The 22,783-nt window shown below is 55.1% G+C and overlaps 1 protein-coding gene across 2 annotated transcripts; it reads left to right on the top strand.

Moving 5' to 3' along the window:
- The first annotated feature begins 1,629 nt into the window (after positions 1–1,629).
- LOC104328482 (bMERB domain-containing protein 1) lies at positions 1,630–21,324 on the top strand. Of its 2 annotated transcripts, none has more exons than XM_075440773.1 (7): positions 1,630–1,744; positions 9,804–9,924; positions 14,871–14,944; positions 18,485–18,599; positions 18,732–18,805; positions 19,463–19,617; positions 21,202–21,324. In XM_075440773.1, the coding sequence occupies exons 1-6, from the start codon at positions 1,669–1,671 to the stop codon at positions 19,579–19,581; spliced, it is 579 nt and encodes a 192-aa protein (XP_075296888.1). In that variant the 5' UTR covers positions 1,630–1,668; the 3' UTR covers positions 19,582–19,617; positions 21,202–21,324. The 2 variants fall into 2 exon arrangements, with proteins under 2 accessions (XP_075296888.1, XP_075296887.1); XM_075440772.1 differs by lacking the exon at positions 1,630–1,744 and adding an exon at positions 1,819–1,879.
- Positions 21,325–22,783: the final 1,459 nt, after the last annotated feature.

Raw genomic sequence — 22,783 nt, 5'->3', positions numbered from 1 at the left:
GCAGGCTCTGAATTTGTTGCATGTGCCTCAGCGATACCTGATCTTTGTTGTTGCCTGCTCCCGTTGTTTCTTTGAAGAGCTTCAAATGACCGTGTCCATGCTAATGTTCTCCAAGCTGCGTTTTAATTCTCTTTGTCAGCACCTTTCAAGTGCCTGGGAGGTTGCATTACTGGAGCTTGGTGCTGGATGAGGTTCTGTTTATAAGCTTATGACACAAAATGGGGATGCTGATGACACAAAACTGGCAGGAGTGGTGGACACACTGGCAGGCTGTGCTGCTACTCAGCGAGACCTGGACAGGCTGGAGAGTTGGGCAGAGAGGAACTTGATGAGGTTCAACAAGGGCAAGTGCAGGGTCCTGCACCTGGGGAGGAACAACCCCAGGCACCAGTACAGGCTGGGGCGGACCTGCTGGAGAGCAGCTCTGCGGAGAGGGACTGGGAGTGCTGGGGGATGACAGGGTGACCATGAGCCAGCAGTGTGCCCTGGCTGCCAAGAAGGCCAACGGCATCCTGGGGTACATCAAGAAGAGTGTGGTCAGCAGGTCGAGGGAGGTTCTCCTTCGCCTCTACTCTGCCCTGGGGAGGCCCCATCTGGAGTGCTCTGTCCAGTTCTGGGCTCCCCAGTTCAAAAAGATTTCTGAGGAGCTCCTGGAGAGAGTCCAGCGGAGGGCTACGAGGATGGTGAGGGGACTGGAGCATCTCTCCTAGGAGGAGAGGCTGAGGGAGCTGGGCTTGTTCAGCCTGGAGAAGAGAAGGCTGAGAGGGGACCTTAGAAATGCCTCTAAATATCTGCAGGGTGGGGGTCAGGAGGACGGGGCCAGACTCTTTCCAGTGGTGCTCAGCGACAGGACAAGGGGCAATGGGCACAAACTGAAGCCAAGCAAGTTCCAGCTGAACATGAGGAAGAACTTCTTCCCTCTGAGGGTGACGGAGCCCTGGCCCAGGCTGCCCAGGGAGGTTGTGGAGTCTCCTTCTCTGGAGATATTCCAGACCCGCCTGGACGATGTCCCGGACCCCCTTCCTGAGGATGAAAAGTCACTTCCACGGGAAAGCGCGGCTGCCCCCTCGCTCGGTCGGGGGGGGGTGGGGTGTCTCGCTCCACGCCCTGCCTCGCCCCGCCGCACTCCCCCGGTCCCACGCTGCCTGTAGTGACCGAGGCCACGCGTGGGCCCCCCCGCGCACCCCCCGCCCCCCGGGGCCAGACGCGGCTGCTGTTGTTGCCTGCACCGCTGCGGTCCCCGGGAAGACTGCGGGGCGCGGAGGGGGCGAAGCGACCGGTCTGGGCTAGCGGGGGCCCGGGCCGCCGGTGCCCGAGGCCCGGGGATATAACGGGGGCGGGGGGAGGAATGGGGGGTTGGCGTGCGGGCGGCGGCTGGGCGAGGGCGCGGGGCGGCGGAAGGGCGGTGCGGTGCGAGCGGCGGTCGGGGCGGAGCTTCGGGAGGGGCGGGGCGGAGCGGCAGGACGGTGGAGTGGCGGGAGGGGCGGGGCGGTGGAGTGGCGGGAGCGGTTGGAGGGGTGGGGCGGTGGGAGGGGCGGAGCTTCGGGTGGGGCGGGGCGGCGGGAGGGGCAGGGCGGTGGCGGGGCGGGAGGGGCGGGGCGCAGCGGCGGGAGGGGCGGAGCTTCGGGTGGGGCGGGGCGCAGCGGCGGGAGCGGTCGGGGCTGCGGCATGGAGGGGAGCGGGACCTCCCCCCGGTACGGATCGCTGGAGTCCACCCGGTGGCCGCCCCCCGGCTCGGGGCCAGGTGAGCGCGGCGGGGCCGGGCCGGGCCGGGCCGGATTCGCTGACGGATCCAAACTTTCCCGCGTTCCCCCGAGCCTGGTGACTCCGGCACTCCCCGGGCGGCCGAGCTGCGGGAACCGGCGGAGCCCCCGTACCGGTACCGGCACCGCCGGAGCCCCCGCGCCGCGGCCGTGGGGAGCGGGGCAGGAGGGATCGGGGAGGGGGGACAGGGACGGAGGAGAAGGGGGATGGAGGGAAGGGGGGGTGGAGGGAGGGGAGGGCTGGGGAGGGGAGAGGAATGGGGGGAAGGAGGGTTGGGAGAGAAAGGACGGAGAGAAGGGACTGGGTGGGAGGAGGGATGGGCTGAGGGGGGAAGGATGGAGGGAAGGAGGGATGGCTGGAGGGGGGAAGGATGGAGGGAAAGAGGGGTGGCTGGAGGGAGGAGGGATGGAGGGAAGGAGGGATGGCTGGAGGGGACGAACTGGTGGCAGGAGGGATGCAGGCCGCCATCCGGCTGGTCCTGCCCGGAGAGCCACGGAGCCGCTGCGCTCTCCTGCCCAGCTGTGGGCATGGCTGTGATCGCAGCCCTGGGGTGCCCACCCTGTCCTGCGCTGCCTTTTCCCCCTCCCTGACCAGTTCCTCCAGTAAGAAACAGCATTGGCAGAGAGGGGACACACACATTGACCAGGGGAATTATCCAGGGCAGAGTCCCCAGCTGTGGGTGGGAGGACGGGGCCCAGTGCTGGGCTGTGGGCAACACCCTGGGGAAGGGAGGCTCCTGCAGCCCCTCTGCCGTGTCATCCCCCTGATCTCCCCCCTTGCCCGTCTTTCTGCCCCCCCTCAGCCCCTTGTGCCCAGCGGGATGGGAGCAGGCAGCTGGAAAGGCGAGGAAAGAGGGATGGAGAAAACACCAGCACCCTGCTTGGTGCTACTGCGCGTGGGTGCTGCCCGTGAAGCTGCTCAGCTCCTCGGTGAGCTGCCTGAAGTTTGAGTCCTTCTCCTTTGTGCCTTCCAACACAGCGATACGCATCCTGCCCCCTCCCCTGCCTGGGAAGAGCCTCTGCTCTCCAGAGCGCCCTTGGTGGGGTCTGAGCCCTGCTGTCGCCTGGATCCTCTGCTCCCAGCAGCCGGGTGACAGTGGGGTGGTCCAGGGAAGGGTCAAACACTTGCTGGGCTCAGGGTGCTGGCTACGGCCTGGGCATCCCCTCGGGTGCCTGCGAGCAGGGTTGTGGTGGCGGTGATGTTTGCTGGTTCAGTGCAGTTCTGCAGACTCCCAGCTCCTGGGGGACCCTCGGCATGGGCGAGAATGCGGCGACGCTCAGTGTCTGTGTTTTGCTGTGCTGTGGAGGTGACCTGGGGAGTGTGCACACAGCAGTGGGGTGCTGCAGAGGGGCTACACCCCTGGTGATACCCATCAGAAGTCCTGGGGTGCCTCACACGTGAGCTCTGGTCTTTTTTGTGGCTGTCTAATGTAGCTCCAGTGGCGCTGGCTGTGCCAGGGGCTGCGCAAACACAGCCGGAGAGATCCTGCCCGTCTGCAGTGGGCCAAGGCTGCACGTTTCTGCCTGGTTTACTGGGGGGGACATCTGGGGCACTGGCAGGGATGCGGTGCTGTGGTTTGCGGGCTGCCCATGGCTGTGATCTCTCAGAATCACAGAATCACAGCATGGTCGGGGTTGGAAGGGACCTCTGTGGGTCACCCAGCCCAACCCCCTGCCCAAGCAGGGTCACCCAGAGCAGGCTGCACAGGACCTTGTCCAGGCGGGTCTGGAATATCTCCAGAAAAGGAGACTCCACAACCTCCCTGGGCAGCCTGGGCCAGTGCTCCGTCACCCTCAGAGGGAAGAAGTTCTTCCTCATGTTCAGCTGGAACTTCCTCGGCTTCAGTTTGTGCCCATTGCCCCTTGTCCTGTCGCTGGGCACCACTGGAAAGAGTCTGGCCCCATCCTCCTGACCCCCACCCTGCAGATATTTAGAGGCATTTCTAAGGTCCCCTCGCAGCCTTCTCTCCTCCAGGCTGAACAAGCCCAGCTCCCTCAGCCTTTCTTCCTAGGAGAGATGCTCCAGTCCCCTCATCATCCTCGTGGCCCTCCGCTGGACTCTCTCCAGTAGCTATGATGCTGTCCTCTGGGACCAGCATGCTTAGCCATGTCCTGGAGGCTCGTTTCCCCCCTGCCAGGCTGGGTGGGTGGCAGGGACTTTACCGCCTCGGACAAGGCTGCCCCAGAGCCGGGCAGTGGGTTACCATCACTCTCCTTATCGAGCTTGCGGAGCAAGGGCTGATGTTGTTGGGCTGGATGCCCCCTGCCCGTGCTGCTTTCCATGGCAGAGAAAAGCACACGGCTGAGTTAAAGGCCTCGTGGGATGGAGCCCAAGCAAAGAGGTCTGACCCCCCCCTCCCCAGGGGGCTGTCGATCAGTCGCCCAACTTTAATCACGAAGTGATCGCTTCAAACTCAGCCCTGTGCTGGTTGCTGCTGTGACTCATCTCAGGCTTGCTGCTGGCTGTCTAAATGTTTTCACTGAAGCTGTATGGAGTGGAAGTCTCTGGCTATTATACTCCTCATTAACGATACTTGCTTCCCCTGGGCCATGTGTGATGATTAGAGCATCTCCAAGTTTAAATCGAAGCTTTCTCCCCTTCCTTGGTTTGCCAGGTTGAAATGGTGCCGGTCCGGGGTCGTTTTGCCCGGGCAGCACGGGGTTAACTTCTCTGTCTGGCTCTGCTGTCGTGGGCGCAGCTGTGGGAGCAAAGGGACCCCCGAGTAGTGTGGCTGCTACCGGTGTCAGCCCTCTCCGTCCCCGAAGACGCAGGACTGCGAGCTTGGTCACGGCTTTAATAAACATCCCTCAGGCCCTCACTGGTGCCAGCCACTCAGGCAGGGTGTAAGAAGCAGGTTTGGCAAAGCCATCTCCAGTGAGATCTTGTGCCCAGCTCTCTTCTTGCGGGACGTGCCGGGTTTTAATCCCCCGCGAGCTCCGAGTGTCTGTGCTTGCCATCTGTGGCTGCTGTGTGGTGTACGGTACCATGCACAGGTACATGGGTGCGTGGTACCCTTTGGTCTCACCACCCTCTCAGGGAAGCTGCGATCTGGCCCGTGCCTGTCGCTGCTGGGGTTCAGGAACTCAGCGTCACCCCGTATCTGCCTGGAGAAGGCATCTCCTGAGCTAGCAGGGAAGATCCACGCACATTGCAGTTGGTTGTCAGAGACTGATCTCCTTACATGAGAGGAATTTGGATCGAGAGGGACCTCTGGAGATAGCGAGTCCAACCCCCTGCTCAAAGCAGGCTTAGTAGTTAAATCGGGTTGCTCTCAGCCTTGTCCAGGAGGTATTTTGGACCAAGGATGGAGATCCCACAACCTCTCTGCTCCATCTTCCGGTGTCTGAACAACCCGAGGAGAAACGTTTTCGTAATATCTCACTGGAATTTCCCGTGTTTCAGTTGTGCCCATCACCTCTTGTCTGATCTTTCTACACCTCTGAAAGGAGTCTGGCTCTGTCTTCTCTGCGTGCTCCCATTAGGTAGGTGAGAACAGCCATGAGATCCCCCTTCACCTTCTCTTCTTTGGGCTGAACAAACCTGCTTCTCTCAGCCTCTCCTCACCCGTCCCATGCCCCAGCCCCTGCCCTCGCTCAGATGTTCAGTCCTTACTCCTGAGCAGACACTGGCCGATGGACGGAGTCTCCATCAGCAAGTTCATCTCACCATCCTATGAGCTGCGCATTAGTCACCTGTATGGATTCACTGGGTTCTTGTGAGGTTTAGCGGGAGGTTTTGGTGCAGAGGCATAGCTCTGCATCCCCTTGTCCACGTGCTCCTTCCCAGGTTCATGGGCTTCATTTTGCAGGAGCGCTCGCCTGGGGCTGCCCTTCCTCTGCTTCTGCCCTGAATTAAGCAGCTCCAGGCACACGACTGTTCTCTTAGAGCTTCTTGTCCAGGACTTACTGCTTTGGTGAGCCGATCCCTGGCATGCCTGAGGACACGTCTTGCCTGAGGGATGCAGAGAGCCATGACCCTGACCACACCATCTTGAAGGCACAGCCAAGGGCCAGGGAGCTTCCAGCTCCAAGCCTGCACCCATTGCTGCATGGTGTAGACCTCTGAGCCATCCCCGTTTCACATGATCCTCCTGACCTACAGTGGGAGGCTGCTGGGAAGTGTCCTACAGAAGGGTGACCAGGGAGGAGGGCTGTGTGCGAGCAGCTCCTTCTGAGCAGGGTGGTCCTAGCCATGTGGTGTTCCTCGTCTCTGATGGGAGCCCACCCACGACTGAGCCAGGAGCTTTCTTGCTCTTGTGGGCAGCTGCCTATGGGCTGAAATCACATCCCAGCCTCCTGCCGCAGACAGGGGAGAGCAACTCAGCATTGCCACCTCCTCCTTTCATGTAGACAGGTGAGGATTCACCTCTCCTGCCTGGGATGGCTCCTGCTAATGAGGTTGTGGGATGAGAAGGGAGAAGCAGCGATGCTGACACCTGTTTCAAGTCCTTGCGCTCATCCACTGGGAAACAGCTGTCGGATAACCTCAGTCAAATACTTCTGCCACCAGTGATCAAAGATATACTGGGTTTTCCACCCACCCACCCAGGCCAGGAGTGACAGTCCCCCTTCGCTCAGACCCACCCCTGTGCTCCTAAGAGTGATTAGATTTGTCCTTGGCTAATGAAAGCTGCAGTAATCTCACATCTTTGTTTACTGGAGCATCTGTAAAATAATCAGCCTTGTCATTGCAGCCTGGTCACAGAAGCGACACTTGGAGCGATGCAGGTTTTTTCCTGACAGGTCCAGAGCTGCACTGAAGCCCGGCTGAACCCCAGGGAGTGGCTGCCTACAACACACGCCGGCTGTACCGCCTGCACCCTCAAGGAGCTCCTGCCCGGCCCCGCTGCTTGGCAGCGCTGGCGCGGGTGCAGCAAAATATCCCGGGCAAGAGGAGCTCTGGGGTGGCAGAGCAGCAGGATGCTTGGGACGAGGGACCTCAGCATCCCGGTCCCCTAGCAACCGCAGTGCGGCCCCCTAGCAACCGCATCCTGGTCCTGTAGCAACCACAGTCCGGTCCCCTAGCAACCCCCTTCAGGCCCCTAGAAACAAGGCTAAGGGAGGGCTTCTGCTCACGTTTGCAGCAGAGGCATTGAGCAAGAGCTGCTGGAGGGCAGCGTGTCCAACCCCACACCTCGTCTAACCCGTGTATTTGTTGGTCTGTCCTGAGCAGACACTGGTTACTGAGAGCATCGTGACAGCTTAGAATGGGGAACGGTCGAGGATTCATCAGGCTGGCGTTGGCTGAATGTGGCCTTTGTGGCTGGAGGAAGAGGGGGATAAGCTGCAAGTAGTCCTCAGGAGTTTCTAAGCCAGAAACAGTGGAAAACTGTTCTTCAAACCAGTCACGCTAACCCAAACCACTCATGTTACGATTATTAAACCTCCTCTGCCAGAACCCTCGGAAACATGCCTCCCTCTGAGAATGATTTCTCACAGAATCACAGAATGTTCAGCGTTGGCAGGGCCCTCTGTGGGTCACCCAGCCCAACCCCCTGCCCAAGCAGGGTCACCCAGAGCAGGCTGCACAGCACCGCGGCCAGGCGGGGCTGGAATATCTCCAGAGAAGGAGACTCCACAGCCTCCCTGGGCAGCCTGGGCCAGGGCTCCGTCACCCTCAGAGGGAAGAAGTTCTTCCTTATCTTCAGCTGGAGCTTCCTCGGCTTCAGTCTGTGCCCATTGCCCCTTGTCCTGTCGCTGGGCACCACTGAAAAGAGTCTGTTTTACGTGATGAGTAGAGGACCGGTGAGTGCAGAGTGTTTTACTTCCCTGACCTGTAATGCTCAGCGCTGGCCTGGGTCCCGTTTGGGATCCCCAAGCCACGCGGTCCATTTCTGACATCTCCAGTTCCCACACCTTGGCTGCCCGCAAAATCCTGCTCCCAGAGCCGGTGCTCCTTGGCTGTGCTTTCCCCCCTCCCTGCACGGGGACAGTCCCAGGGCTGCAGGAAGGCAAAGTCTCGGAGGGGAGATGTGTCCTGCGGAGATTCAAAAGAAGCAGAATTTGCCCTTGATGTTTGTGATTTTTGAGGTTTTCCCATAGCCTGGCTTTGCGGTAGCTGTTCAGCCACCCCCCCGCCCCGCCCTGCGCTGTGTGCACATCACAGGAGAGCCAGATTAGCCCGTGTGTGCTGAGCGTGCTGCTGCGTGTCACTGATAATAAGCTCAGTGAGGTGTCTCTGAAAGCCAGGCCAGGCTGGGGGTGGGAGCTGGCCTGGAAGCAAAACCTCGGCCATCCCCGTAAAATGGGCTGGGAGCTGCTGTGGGATGTGCAGGCTCGCAGGCACCATGTGAGTCGGCACGGCACCCTCGTGTAAATCGGTGTGACAGGCTTGTGTAAAGCAGTGGGACATCAGAGGGACGTCTGTGTGTAAATCAGTGGCGGGGGGAGGTCAGAGCAAGGGATTGAGGTTGCTGGGCTCTTGTCCTGTCTGTCCCTGGGCTTGCCACTGCACTCTTCTAAAATATAATTACAGCCCCTTTTCCCCACGTTTTGATGTGAGGCTCTTGACTCTTGCCCTGAGCAAGTGACATCCCCTCTCCCTGCCTCAGTTTCCCCAGGTGGGTTACAGAGGTGATGCTCAGCACAGCAGAGGACGAGGAAGCCGAACTGGCCTGCTGGGTACCATGGGGGCTTTTTCTGCCTGTGAGTTGGGAAGGATGGGTGAAACTTCATCCAGCCTGCAACAGAGAGGGACCAGGTATGGGAGCTTCATAGAATCACAGAATCACAGAATCCCAGCATGGTCGGGGTTGGAAGGGACCTCTGTGGGTCACCCAGCCCAACCCCCTGCTGAAGCAGGGTCACCCAGAGCAGGCTGCACAGCACCGCGTCCAGGCAGGTCTGGAATATCTCCAGAGAAGGAGACTCCACAACTTCCCTGGGCAGCCTGGGCCAGGGCTCCGTCACCCTCAGAGGGAAGAAGTTCTTCCTTATCTTCAGCTGGAACTTCCTCGGCTTCAGTTTGTGCCCGTTGCCCCTTGTCCTGTCGCTGGGCACCACTGGAAAGAGTCTGGCCCCGTCCTCCTGACACCCACCCTGCAGATATTTATAAGCATTTCTAAGGTCCCCTCTCAGCCTTCTCTTCTCCAGGCTGAACAAGCCCAGCTCCCTCAGCCTTTCCTCATACAAGAGGTGCTCCAGTCCCCTCACCATCCTCGTAGCCCTCCGCTGGACTCTCTCCAGTAGCTCCTCATCTTTCTTGAAGTGGGGAGCCCAGAACTGGACACAGTACTCCAGATGGGGCCTCACTAGGGCAGAGTAGAGGGGACTCCACGACTCCTTAGGATGCCCCTCTGAGCTGTGTGGGTCCAGTGTTTGGTCCTGGCACATACTGGAGGACAGGCTCATGTCTCTGGGTCCTTGGTCCATGTGCTGACAATGCCTGAGGCTTACGTGGTTCTGGAAGAAGAGAGAGATATTCCTGCCCTTCCCTCCATCAGTATTTAGCTCCCTTGACCTCCTGCTGTTCAGCAGAGGGGAAGATCCCTGGAAATTTGGGGCTTTCTCAGCAGTGCTGAGCCTGCCACAACATCGGTGTGAGCAGGGTGCGCTGCAAAGCCAGCACAAGCAGGCGAAATGATGCTTGTTTCTAAGGCTCGGAGAGCTGCGAGCTCAGACGAGGTGGCCTGCTGGCCTCTGAGGTCTTCTTTCACGCAGACACTTCATGCATATTGCAGGCGTGTTTGGAGCTGCGCTCAGCAAGCCCGACCAGCTCTGATGCTAACGCAGCAACGAGCAGCCCTGTTCCAGTGCCCAGCCTCACACAAAGCATAAATCAAGGCGAAACACAGCCGCTGGCAGCTCGATGCCCTTGTACATGTTGGTGACATTCCAAGTGCCTGTTGGGCTGTCTCCTCTGGCAGCACTCAGCAAGGTAGCACGAGGCCTGAAAATGAGTTTAAAACTGCACATTCTTAGTGGTGATGCTGGTCTGGTGTTTGCAGGGGGGGCTTCCCGTGACAGCCCTGCGCTCCCCGTTGTCCTCAGCACGTGTTTAACATCTCCTGCTGGCTAACGTGGCTCCTGTTTCATCTGCAGAGGATGAGGTTGTTTCCATGGCCGACTCCACCACCACCATCGACGACATTGAAGGGGAACTCTTCAAAATCGAGAGGATCAGGGAGATCCTGGTGAGGAGGGAGTCGGAGCTGCGGTACATGTGAGTACCTGCCTCCTCCCGTGCTGGCCCCTCTTCTCAGGGTCCCCCCAGCGTTTTCTGCCTGCCCAATCAAACACAGATCATCCCTGGGGGTGAGCAGAGCTGAGGCTGCTTTCCACCTCATTTTCCACGTGGAAGCGCAGCCTCTCCCGCTGCTCTGGCTTTGCTCTTGGAAGGGGCTCCTCTTGCAAAGCAACCACTGATGACGTGACATTTTGAACTATGCAGTTTATGGCACGGGTTTCACCACACTAAGATGTTTCACACCAACTACAAGCACCCCGTCTTTCCCGTGGGTCCGTGCTCTTCGGTCTTCCTCAGGTCACGGCTCTTGGGCTGGCCTTGGGAAGGGACCTGAGGCTCGGTGGCTCCTTGCTGCGCTCTGGAGCTGGTGCGTTGCCCCAGCACGCAGATCCCCGGCTGCTGGGCAGCCACACGACCGCAGTTGACTCTCTCGGTGTTGCAGTATTGCACATCCACCCGGCTCCTCCTTTGCTCACCCATCCCCTGGCTGCCGGGGGACATGGGGATGCATCGGGGCTGGACCGGCATCGGTGCCTGATGCAGATCTCCACACCAGACCCAGCTCTCCACGCCCAGCACAGCCTTTGCAGCCAGATGCAGAGGGAAAGGTCTTCTCCAGGGTCCATTTCAATAATCAAAGCAGTTTTTGAGTAAAAATCCAGAGGCCTTTCACGTTTAAGGCAATCAAATAGGCACTGGGTTGAAGTGGCACCAACCAGCACTCAGGGTGATAAAAAACATTTTCCATGGGTATATCTGGGAGGAAAAGGACTGACTAGCGTTCATAGTCTGGGTTGATCAAGCTTTTTAATACTCTGAAATTGCTGTAGTCAGCCTAGTCCTGAGATTCCACGCTGTCAGGTCAACACAAAGCCTGGGGTCTTTTACTGGAAATGGCAAAAATCGTATTTACTGGGCTGCAGCACTTGATGTGCTGCTTTTTTAGTGTGTCTGGGTCCCCACTGGTACCTGCGCTACAGGGATCACCAGAGCCTGGAAATGCCTGTGTAAATCTGCTGCCTGGGGAAGCTGTGAGCTGGAATGCGGCTTAGAGGCTCAGATTTGGAGTGATGACCCCTTTGAGGCACAGTTCCCCCTGAATATATTGTTGAAAAGGATTTTTGGACATCATAAAAGGTGCAGTTCTTAAATGCTTTCCATGGCAACCGGTACCTAAATCTCACAGGCTTAACACCTCTTGCTTTTTCTTATCCCTTTATTTGTTTTCTTCCTTGGCTTGCACATGGAAAATAAAAAGAAATCACCAGCAGAAGCCACATACTGGGGTGGGTACAGATGCGAAAATGATCACTTGGAAGTGTGGAAAGGGCAGGATTATGTATCTGAGTGGTTTGGAGGTCCTGTGGGGAACGCAGCGGCGGGGAGAAGCTCGGCTCTGCAAGGCAGGGAAAGCCCAGGGCTTCCCTCAGCATCGCTGCTGGAGAAGAGGGATCCCCAGACCTGGGTTTGGCAGGACAGGGTTCAAAAGGTTGGGGACCTGGGGCTGAAAGGGGCTTTTTTCCCAGCGGAAGAAGAAGAAGTGATGTTCAGGATGGGTTGGGCTGTGGGGCTCAGGGCAATGCACAGCTCCACTGATGCGCTGCCAAACGCAGGAGCGACCCAGCCGGTCATCAGTAGCCATGGGTATTTTCTTCTTGTTGGAAATGTCAAACTAAAACCTTCCAGCATTTCTGAGATGTCCGTGCTGTGGAAAACAGTGAAACTCCCAATATTCCTCCTCTTGCAGGACAAAAAGAAAGGTCTGAAATTCCCGTGGGAGGTTGGGCCCTGCACCTCACCTGCTCAGCACTCAGATCTGCTCCGTGGGGCCGGACAGGGGTGGCCCAGCTGCGGCTGGTGCTGTAAGAAGCTTTGTCACCAGTGGCAGAAGTAATCTCAGCTCCAGCAGCAGCCTCCTGAGTGCTTGTCTTTGCAATCTCTCCCAAGCTTTATTGAAATGAGAATTTTTATTGTTGCCCATTTATGATTCTCATTATCAGTTTTTGCAGAATTAAATTCCAATTTCATTTTAATAATATTTCAGTTATCATTTGTCTGTTGATTTTAGCAGTCATAAGTGTGTCACCATCAATCAGCCTGTTGCCCACGTGTCCCATGCAGACCTCCCCACTCATGCTCTTTGTACAAGCTCAGGGCTGAGCCACCACAGGACTACGAGCAGGCAATAAAAGGACAAACAGACCTCCCTGTCCACGTGCAGCTCCCAGACATCAGCGTCAGTGGACCTGCTCAGTGCGGTGTCCAAACAAGTGAAGACACTGTCAGATGGAGCAAAAATCTAACAAAGCCAAGAGGAAGTCTTCTCCCCCACCTGGGATGTTCTTTTCCTACAGCGATATCTCACAGGGTCCCTCTTTGTCAGTCTGTTTATTTTCCCTCCTGTAATTAATATTCCTGGTGTTCTCGGCTCAGCTGACAAAGCTGCATCTTCCAGTAGCTCCAGCTGATATGACTCATCCCAGAAGGGGTGGACGGCGTGAGTCAGTGGAAGGGCCAGCAGGATTATTGAAGATTCAGACAGGGCTTTTAGTAACGCACACTTCAAAGGGAACCAAAGGCACATCTGTTGAAGGTGGCACCAGCTCGTGAGTCAGTCATGTATTATCTGTAGGCACAGATCGTGTATTTGGGTTTCTCATCACACATGGCCACGGAGCCTGCTAGAAATCTCAGCTGTGCTCTTCCTGGTGGGACGATTCCCCGTGTGCCCTGCAAAGCATCCAGGGAGTCCTTCTGCATCGAAGGCTTGGATGACCTTGTGCTAAGATGCTGGGGTGCTTGGTAGGGCTTAGGATGATGTATGGTGCCTTTGTCTATGTGGAAAATGGGTTGGCTGATTGCTTGTAGTCAACGTTTGGATATGCTGCTGCTCTTGGAGGCTCAGTCCAGATGGGTCGACCACTGTGCCCTGCGGTGTTGGTGCTTACCAGCTTCTTCATGAAACCAGTCACTTAACAGGACGTTTAATGGGCAAATGCTTCTCATCCTACCCCATGTAGGCAAGGCACCGTGCACAGAGCAGCACAGGACCAAATCCTGTATGGACACATCTGGTCTCCAGCTGAGAGGTTTGTGGCACCAGATATTTTCCCAGCACAGACTGCTCATGGTTCAGTGCCCACATCTGTTGTCTGAAACAGCCAGGGCTGCAGTCACAAGTCTCTGAGATCTGGGGAGCCCTTAGATACAGGTGTTCCTAGGATATCAGTGGATTAGTTGCACGGTGATAAGGAAATGCTTCTGGTCAGAGGGTCCACATCTACCTCAGGGTGATGACTGGAACCCCCACTTCTGCTGGTGGAGCTGCTCAGCACCGTTTGAATGTGCTTCCTGACCCCAGACCCTCTGCCTTGGGGCTTCTGGTGCCTTTGCTGGCTTCAGGCTCTTGGAAGATGTGTATTGAGAGCATGAGGACTCGTGTCAAAGAAGGGGTTGCTTTGTGGATGCACCAGCTGAGCAATTTCTGGTCCTGGGGGCGTGGGAAAATTTGGAGCTGGGTTTTGGATGGAGACACTTTCTTTTAGCGTCAGGCCAGGTAACAAGAGGTGGGGAGACACCATATGGTTTGGTCAGTGGCTCAGCCACACCAAGGTAAGCGTGGAGAAAGAAGAGAAGCATCCCAGATCCCACCTCAAAGTCCAGCCCTGATCAGGACATTCAGTGCCTTGCGACAGGGTGCAAGGTCTTTAAAAAATTCTTTTCAAATGAGCCAGTAGCGAAAATCCTCGGTCAGGGAGTTCGGTTCCTGGGTATCTTCATGCCAAGGAAATGGTGCTTTGCTGGCTGCTGGCTGGCTGGACTGTGCCGAGGCTGCTGGCATGAGAAAGGCTGGGAGGTAGGGAGCACGGCAGGCAGACCAGAGGCAGCTCTGGGGGTTACTGGAGTTGTGTCTTGTCGTCTGTGGTGTCACCTACCCAGGGGACATCCTCAAGGATGGCTTGGTTCTTGGTGGAGAAAGGTCTCAGTTATGAGCACTGTCTGCTTTTGGGGTTTCCCTCACCGTGGATCAGTGCATAAAGCTCTTCAAACTGAAGCACTGATGCTTATCACGGCCAGACACCATCATTCCTTGGACTTGTCCAAGCAGGGCTTTAGCAAGGGCATAGGCAAGTGATTTTTTAAAATAAATCAATAAATAAATTGGTTTAAGTTTTCTCTACCAGCCCTAGTGAGCAGCAAGCAGCACTTGAGGTGGTAGACCCATGGAGGGGGCTGAGTGTCTGTGGTGCCTCTGAGACATCATCAAACTGCCTCCAGCATGGCTACAGCCACACATCCCCTGTTTGCTCCATCATCAGCTGCTGCCAACGTTTGAGTTGAGCCTGTCCTGACTGGCATCTTGCTGCTGTCGTGTGGTTTGAGCCACATGATTTCATTGCCTCTGGCTTCGGCAGGCTCCTTTCCTCCTGTTGAAGTGACCTGGTTTCTCAGCGGACACCTGCAAAGTTTGCACATTTCCAGCTCCCACCTCCCCCATGGTGTTTCATTTTTCTACCTTTTTTTGATTCTGGAGAAAGGCAGTATAGAAATATCAGATCTTTTTATGTGGCAGCAGCTTCAATTTGTTTTTGGATTTTGGTGTTTAGGGGTAATTTTTTGGGAGAAGAAGAAACCTAGCTTCTATCGCATGGTGGATGTGCCGGGTTTTAATAAAGGTTCATTGACAGTAGAGTGATGAAACTTTTTCATTGCCAACAACCAGTGACACAACCCATATAGCTCCAACAAAAGCTCTGAGATGAAGTGGGCTGCTGTTTCCCGTGGGAAGGCAGATAGATCTGTGCTCCCCACCGCAGGCACTGAGTGCATTGCCTTCCGGTGTTGGCTGGGTGTTGCTCTGGAGGCTTTGAACTTTTGCTCTGCCAGTCTTTCCCTCAGCGGTTTCGTTTGTGTCTTTGCAGGATGGATGACATTCAGCTTTGCAAAGAAATCAGCCGGCTGAAAAAGGAGCTTCAGAAACTCATAGCCCTTCCAGGTAAGGCTTTGTAAAACTTCAGAGCGCTGCAGCCTGCTGCTAAAATCCATCAGATACAAGAAGCTCTTGAACGGCTCCCACCCTGAGATGCTCCTAAAGGCACTGCTGCTGCAGGCAGGGTGTGAGCATCAAGAAGCATGGCTCCTTGGGTCTGACCTGAGATCTTTCCTGGGCGCTTTGCTGCTTGCAGGACTGCCAGGGAGTCCCTGTCCAGGCCTGGGCTGAAGGGCAGAGGAAAAATAAAAGGAGAAGAAATATGAGTCCTTTGAGGAGGAGCATCGGTGTGGTATAAGGGGAGGACGGGAGCTGAGTTAGGTGGTAATGAACGCCGGTACAGTGGGACCTGTCACGTACACCGAGAAGGAGCCCCAAACAAATTGAGAGGCGAACCAGGGGACATTGTCAGACCACACCGTGAAGGGGCCCCTTTGGAGGTAGCAGGAGGGGACATGCCTTCAAGGGCCTCAAGTGCAGGAGTAGCTGTGGCTGTGTTGGAACTGTGTGTCGGTGACGGGGCAGATGGTGGCAGCTGCCAGGGAAGGATTCCTGGCTGCAGCCAGGGTAGGATGGGCGCTGGGGTGATGTCATGCCAAAGGGGGTCAGTGATGTCCCTGATTTAGGTGAATTCACCATTCAGCATCTTGAAAAGAGGCAAACAGGCCAGGGCAACGTATGTGAAAACTTCAGCTGGGAGGAAATGCTGCTTTTGTGCCCCCCTGACCATGACCAGTGACCTTCCATGTCCCTGTCACAGCCAGAGCCACCCTTGTCCCTTCACAGTACAGGAAAGGCCAAACCTCATTTCTCCAAAGGATCCCCCTCAGCCAAAGTATTGAAATGAAAGCACACACCAAACAGCTCAGGGTTTGAATGAGAATGAGCAAGAAAGGCTTCCCCACAAGCTGTGTCCATCACTGTTCGTTAGGCTATGCCTCCTCCTAGGACATCCCCATTCCGCCCCTGGTGAGGACTTTATGTGTGTTTTTGGAACGAGGTGGGAGACATAGCCCCTCTTAGTTGTACCCGTCCAAGCACTAAGATTTGGCCCTCAGTTATTTCCACCAGCAGTATCTCTCTGAAGATGCTGCACTCGCTAGGACCAAGAATTGTGTAGCAGGGGGCAATGCCTGAGTGCAGACGAGGGACCAGCCGCACACGTCTGTTTCCCAAAGCAGCACCTCAGCTCATCAGCTCTGTACCCAAGGTTATCTCAAAGCCAAAAGTGGCAAGAAACCTTGACCCTTTCTAACGCCATAGTGTCGCTGTGCTGTGTGAGCTTGTGAATCCTCAGCACGCAGTCAGAGCTCAGCTGCTGCTTAATATGCAGGTCTTGATCAGTTTAATACAACCTGGCGGCACCCAGAGGGAGGTTCAGACAGGGGAGGGGAGCATTCTGCCGTGAAAACGCAAGCTGCTTGCGTGAAGTAAACCTGAATCTGATGTGGGCTTTTAATTCAAACACGTTCTAGTTCATAAAACAAGACTTGACCTAAACGATGGCCCAGGACCAGAGATAAACTTGGCCTTTTCTGAAACTGCAGAAATGTGGCTGACTTTCCTTCATCTGCTTTGGTCTTTTCTAGCCTTTTCAGCATTCTCAGATTCAGCTGATAGCAAAAATGTTGCTTGCATCAGGGCTGCTCTTTTTGTCTTCTGTATAACTTGGCTTAAATCAGACTGTGCCAGAAAAATCCTGCAAATTGCGGGTCTTGTGAGACTGTCGCGGCAGATCGTTCATAAAAACGGGCTTTAGTTCGGATAAAGATGCAAACACGTCAGTGCTTACTCAGAGCTCAGCCAGACCTGTGGCTTGCAATCTCACCAGACCGAGGTGCCTTGAATAATTCAGAGAGAGATCGTGGTCATGATGGACTCTGACATCAGCAAGTTGGAAAAAAACCGTGCGGTGTTCATACAGCGGGGATGTTACCTCTGACATGCTGCAACTCAGGAATGCAGATGGTTGATGAGCTCCAGATCGCTGGTGTGCTTGTGCACAGCCTGAGGTTTCCGATTTGCGAGGCATCCAAATGACACTGTAAAATGCTCCTATGGGAGCTGCGGCACAGAAATGGTGCCCACGGCCAGGTGACCAGCAGCTGTGGCTCAGAGCTGGTAGAAGACCAGCAGCTGTGGTTCAGACCTCAGTCCAGATCAGCTTTCTCTGCCAGGAAGCTCAAGCTCATTCCCTGCCCAAGACCATAACTGTAGGAAAAACCTTTGCTTGCTGGGGAGGTTTCTAACGATATGATGATTACGAGAAGTTCCTCCTCCTACTCAGACCGCTGCAAGAGCTCCTGTAATCAATATAGAGCAGACTTTAAACTACAAATCAATATGTAGTTTAGGTGACTGCTGAGACCCAGCCTACGGGGTGTGCTCCATATTGTGAATTTCGCTGCATTTTTATTTCGCTGAAGGAAGACTGGAGATTGATCCATCCTCTGCTGGATTGATTTTGGAGCTGGCTGTTGAATTCAGAAATGGTGTTAAATAGCTGCAGCACAGACACTCATAGTTTTCACCTAAAGGTAGCTCTTCATTTGTATTTAACACTCCTTAGCCCTGTCTCTAGCATCTTCACATATCCCACTTACCATTATGTACCAATCTGTAGAAGCCATGACTTCACAGTGATGTGGGGTTTTTCCAGGTCTTCACTAACTCACTGCCCAAGGATGCGCGGCACAAGTGGGTCCCACTGTGTCCAAGGTAGGTCAGTCTGGGGATTCAGATGGCAACCAAGGCTGACACATTCAAAATAGCCTGGCAGACACTTGTGGTCATCCTTGTCGCTGGGGTGGGAATGGGGCTGACAGTGGTTTGGGAGGTCAGATGTACAAGATGGGATCACAGAGACTGTGTTCAGCAAGGGAATAAGGCTACAAAACTAGTGGATCGTATTGATTCTCATGTCTCTGTACGTATGGTATAAACGGTGGTGTGAGGTGTTCCCAAGGCATCTGGGATAGTTGACAGTTCCCTACACACTTGAACCCCCAGCCGGTTCCTCAGCCACATGTTGGTCCTGGCTCGAGGTCTCTGGACCCCTACCCAGCTCAGGGCCAGCTGAGACTGGTTGGGCGTGTGTCAGCGTGGGAAGTGTGGGTTAAGCACATCTTGGCTGAAGGACGATGGGGAGTTGAGACCCAGTACCAGGCCTCATCAGCAGTGCAGCGTGAAGGTGCCGGGGGAGCCATGGTCGTCTCCCACCAAAAAGGCCACCTTGTTGAGGGGCCCTTTCTCTGCTCTGCAAAGCCCACAGTTGCATCTTGCAGTGCTCAGCCCCATGAAATTTTGGGATAAGTTAAAAATTCAAAGTTTGATGACACCAGACCTGTCTCCTCCCAGCCAGGGTGGTTTGGGATGAGGTTGTTGCTTATTTAGCGGCCTGTCTCTGGATCCAGGTGCTTACCTTGAGTTGGCTCTTACTCCCACTCTCATATCTGCTCCTGGATTGAGCAGAAGCAGAGGAAGCTTGGCCTTGGCATGGGTGGGGTGGCCCCTGTTGGTGTGTTAAATGTGTTCCCTGTGCTGCAGAGAACGAGAAGTCCAACGAGGAGAAGCAGAGGGAAGAGGAGCTGGTACAGCAGATACATAAGCTGGTGGAAACACGGGATTTCATGGTGGACGATGTGGAATTTGAGAGGCTCAGGTAGCTGGGTGCATTTTATTCCTTGTACTGAGGACAGTGCAGTCTGTTCTCTGATCGGCATCGTGCCTTGCCAGATGCTCCTGGATGCCTTGATGGCCCTTTCCTGAGTGGTAACCAGTCTTTTTATCATAGGGAAAGGGAAGAAGACAAGGAAATGGCAGAGTTCCTGCAAAGTAAGCTCTCCAAAAGCTACCTCCAGAAAGCAAGTAGGTGGTTGATGAGTTTTATACTTTGTGTTGAACCTCCTTGGCTCTTTCTCCACTTTCCTAAGCACTCTGTCTCCAAGATTTCATTGCTCTGCATGGGGCTAGCTTACCTGGAGGCCATCTGTTGCTGGAGGAGGGTGTGGGGAAATGGCAGCCGGGGGATGGTGGTTCTTGAGATCACATTGTGGAAACATCCTGAATCGGGACAGATGTTATGCTTCCCTTCTGGCATTTCCCAGCCACCATGTCCAATGAGAATGGGGACGAGTAGGTGTCCTTTTATGTTTAATATACTTCATCTGACCCTTTCCAACCAGCTTCTTACATTTCATCACACCATTACCTGAGGTCACAAGTTGTGGTATCCATCCAGTCCTCCTCTCTTTATGGCCTCTGACAGCAGGCCACCCTCTTCCCTGTGCCTCCATCATGGTTGGATGAACACTTCCCCAGTGTGGTGGGAGGCATTTCCAGCCCAGGGTCCCTGTGCCTGTGTCCTGCCTATGGACACCCACAAGGTACACATGGTGGTGTGCCTCTTGGATGCAGGAGCATCCTGTGAGGAGGGTCAGCATCTTAACAGGGAAAGGAGCTCTAAGAAGAAGCGATGGGCCTGTGCCTTTATCACCAGGCAGACATGAGTTCCTCTTTCCGTAGCTCCTGTCAAAGAGAAGAAAATGACTTCCAGGGGACAGCAAACCTCCGCACCGTACATGACCAAAACGGGCCTCACGCTGCTCAAGGAGTGCTGTGGCTTCACCTGCTCCATCATGTAGGCTAGCTGGGGCTCCTCTGCACAGGACATGACCAAGGTAGCGTACACATCCCGGGAAGCTGGGTCGGGCAAGAGGGGCTTCCTTGGGGTGCTGAAATGGCCAAGTGAGCACTGATGCCTGGGACACGCACAGCTCCCGGTGCTGCAGGGGTGGGGTGTGAGGGACCACCAGGCTGCAGCCCTGTGCTGGGGGGCTGCCGTCGGGGAAAAGTGCCGGGGCCCCACCGAGATCTGAGAGAGGGGCTGGAAGGAAAACGGCATTGTTTGTGGCTGGGAGGAGGACGAGGGGATGGAGATGGGTGGGAAGAGAGATGGAGGGCAGGGCTGAGCAGGGCCAGGCACGCTGCGGGTAGCGTACCCCAGGCACCCAGGCATCTCCTTGTAAGCATGTACAGGAGGGAGCTGTTGGTCAAAAGTATCACTGCTATGCACACCTGGTGCTCATGGACTTACACCACCAACGACTTCGTCTTCTCGTAATGTCGTCTTTGAAAACCTGAGAAGCCATCAGACCTTCCTGTCCTTTAGGATCCTCACACACCTTCTCCTGCCTGCTCTTTTTCAGCAGGTTGTGGTTAAATCACTGGCATCTGCTGACAGCCATAGGTGCCAACCGTAAAGTGATGTGCCCATTATTTTTAGAACAGAGCATACTAAGGGCCAGGCTGTGTCAGTTGTACAGGACCATCCTCTGGCTGCCGAGGGACAACCAGACAGCCCCACCCATTTACCAGTGGTTCAGGACATCATAAACTCATTCTAAGCATTGTCACTTTGTAGAAGTCTGAGGGAGTGGCAGACCCATAGAGAGCTGCTTCTTGCCAGTGCAGCCTGGTATGGACTCCCCTGCCTTATCCTGGGAGGAGGCTGAAGTGACCAGGCTCACCGAGGTGGGTGGTTGGATCCCCACGGGACCACCTCTGCCTGGCTCAGGCTGCCTCCCTACTCATATGCCTATGCGTGACAGTGCTTCACGGCACATGCTGCCCAAATTGGTGTTTGTAGGGTGCAGAGAAGTCAAGCAAGGCCTAAACAGCTTGGTATGGGATGGAGCAAAGGCTGAAGTAGTGATAGTTGGTGAGCTGAACTCACTCCTGCCAGAGTGTGGTGAGGACACAGGTGAAACAAGTCACAGCTGAGATGAAGTTATGTCTATAAGGATGTGCTTTAATACAGTTGAAGTGAAATTCTGTGCCCCAGCACCCCAAATCTGAGTCCAGACCTTACAGCTTATCATGGGGCAGCTGGCAAGGAGGTGAAACCACCCGCCCACTGAGCTCCCACCTTCCTCTGTGCCTGGGCTTCACCCGGTATGTGATGAGCATGGCCAAAGCTGAGTGCTAGGTCCTGACTGATAGCATGTGTGACAAGCATTCTGTAAGAGGACTATGATGGTAATGGAGGTCCAGTGGGTTGTAGTCTCTGTGGGAGGATACATCTTCTCCTTAATATTGCTGGAGACTTCCATTGTGGCAGGTGGCCTCACACTTGAGAGTGAGTCCCATTGACATTAGACACTCTATAAAGCAGGGTTGGCTCTCTAACCGTTGGAGAATGGGGGCACCAAGGGGAACCCAAGGTCGCAACCCATGGTTTCCTCTCTCTTGCCTTTCCTCCCCAGGTCTCCAGCCAGAGTCCACAATCTGCTCTCCTCCGAGAGTTTCAACTTCCCGTCATTGTTCATGCTTCCCACTGCAGCACCACCACCGAAGAGACTTACCAAGCAGGCTGGTGCAAGCTTGAATGATGGCATGTGTCCTTGGTGCTACATCAATGGTCATCTCCTCCATGACATCAACAAACACCAAATTCCTCCTGAGCTCAGCTTGGAAGAGGTGTGTGCAGCAGCAGTAAGCAAGTCCGTGACAAAGAGGACTGGTACAGTCCTTCACCTGGACAGAGTGATAAAAAAAGCACTGGGAACTAATGTTCAGAAAGCATTGTGCTCCACCATCCAAGACATGCTGTGGCCACAGATGATGTATCATCCTTAGCCTTGTACCACCTTGTGAGTCTCTATGGGATGTCTCCTGAGGACCCTTGGTGGGGAATATCTCTGGTCTGGGTTTCCTTGTGTTTGCATCACTTTTACTGCAAGGTGCTCTATGGCTCTGGGTAGAGCTGAGTGAAGTGTGAAGGGCAGTCCCCAGAGCCGGCTGAATGAAGGGCTAATTCTTGTGATGATGTCACCGGAGTACAGACCTGGTGTGTTGAACTACAGGCAGATGAGTTGTTTTCCCCGCCTCACTATTACTGGATTCATTTTTCAGCTCCAAGAAAAAGGAGGAAATTAGAGCAAAAGAGAAAAGGAGAAAAATTCAGAAGAAGAGGGCAACATGCAGAAGGAAATGAAAACCAAAGAGGAGACTGGAGAAGTGGCAGGGGAGGGCAGAGACAGCTGATGAGAGACATTCTCACTTCCAAGAGGGCATTCGGTCCTGCACTCCAGTGCCCCGGCCAGAGCCTCTGTGCTTGGCACCATGAGCTAGACATAAAGTCTTGTGCAAAAGACTCATGGCACCCTGAGGTCACTCAGTGTCTCAGTTCCTGTTGTCCCTGCTGAGCATCCACCCGTGTTGAGGTGGCACAGCCAGAGCTGCTAATGCCCATCGTGGCAGGAGAGGGTCTCCCTTTCTTGCTGGGTGCGAAGGCCCCTCACTTCTCCCACCCCGCCTGCCCCTGTGCCCCATAGGCTGATATGGCTTCACTGGGTGTCCTGGGATGGCCTTGCATTTGCGTGGCTCTGGCCAAAAGGCTGATTCTTCCAGCTCAGTCCAGCTGCAGCTTGCTGGAGGGTCTTGAGATGGTGGTCCTATCTGGGTTGTTGTCCAACATACCCATGCCAGTGAGATGGTCACAACCCATTTGGCTCTTTCCATTGCACCTAATAGCACATTCATCCTTATAAAACACAGTGCAGGTGGGATCCTTCCCAGTGCAATGCTGTAAGCACGTCCAAGCTCCTCCTGCATTTCTTTATCAGCACTGCCAGAAAAACCAGTGTGTAGGAACCTGTTTTCTAACCTTTGCAAGGGGGTTTCCGCTCGTCCTTCCTGAGCAATGTCCTCCCCATATGGATCTTACCAGCAGCCAGAAAAGTCCACAGACTAAACCAATCCCTCTGCACACTCACAGACCAGAGTGGAAGGCCCGAATGGGCTGACATGACACCTGGTCATCTCTAGCGAACTTGACTCCACTTT

Source organism: Opisthocomus hoazin, chromosome 21, assembly GCF_030867145.1.
Source record: "Opisthocomus hoazin isolate bOpiHoa1 chromosome 21, bOpiHoa1.hap1, whole genome shotgun sequence".
Lineage (NCBI taxonomy): Eukaryota > Metazoa > Chordata > Aves > Opisthocomiformes > Opisthocomidae > Opisthocomus > Opisthocomus hoazin.
This window is presented reverse-complemented; position numbering and strand designations above follow the sequence as displayed.

What these genes read in the sequence shown, in the direction of transcription:
- LOC104328482 (XM_075440773.1), top strand. Translation starts at nt 1,669, where the DNA reads ATGGAGGGGAGCGGGACCTCCCCCCGGTACGGATCGCTGGAGTCCACC. An exon ending in GCCCCCCGGCTCGGGGCCAG is followed by an intron (nt 1,745 to 9,803) that starts GTGAGCGCGGCG and finishes TTTCATCTGCAG; the next exon opens with AGGATGAGGTTGTTTCCATG. An exon ending in GAAACTCATAGCCCTTCCAG is followed by an intron (nt 14,945 to 18,484) that starts GTAAGGCTTTGT and finishes CCTGTGCTGCAG; the next exon opens with AGAACGAGAAGTCCAACGAG.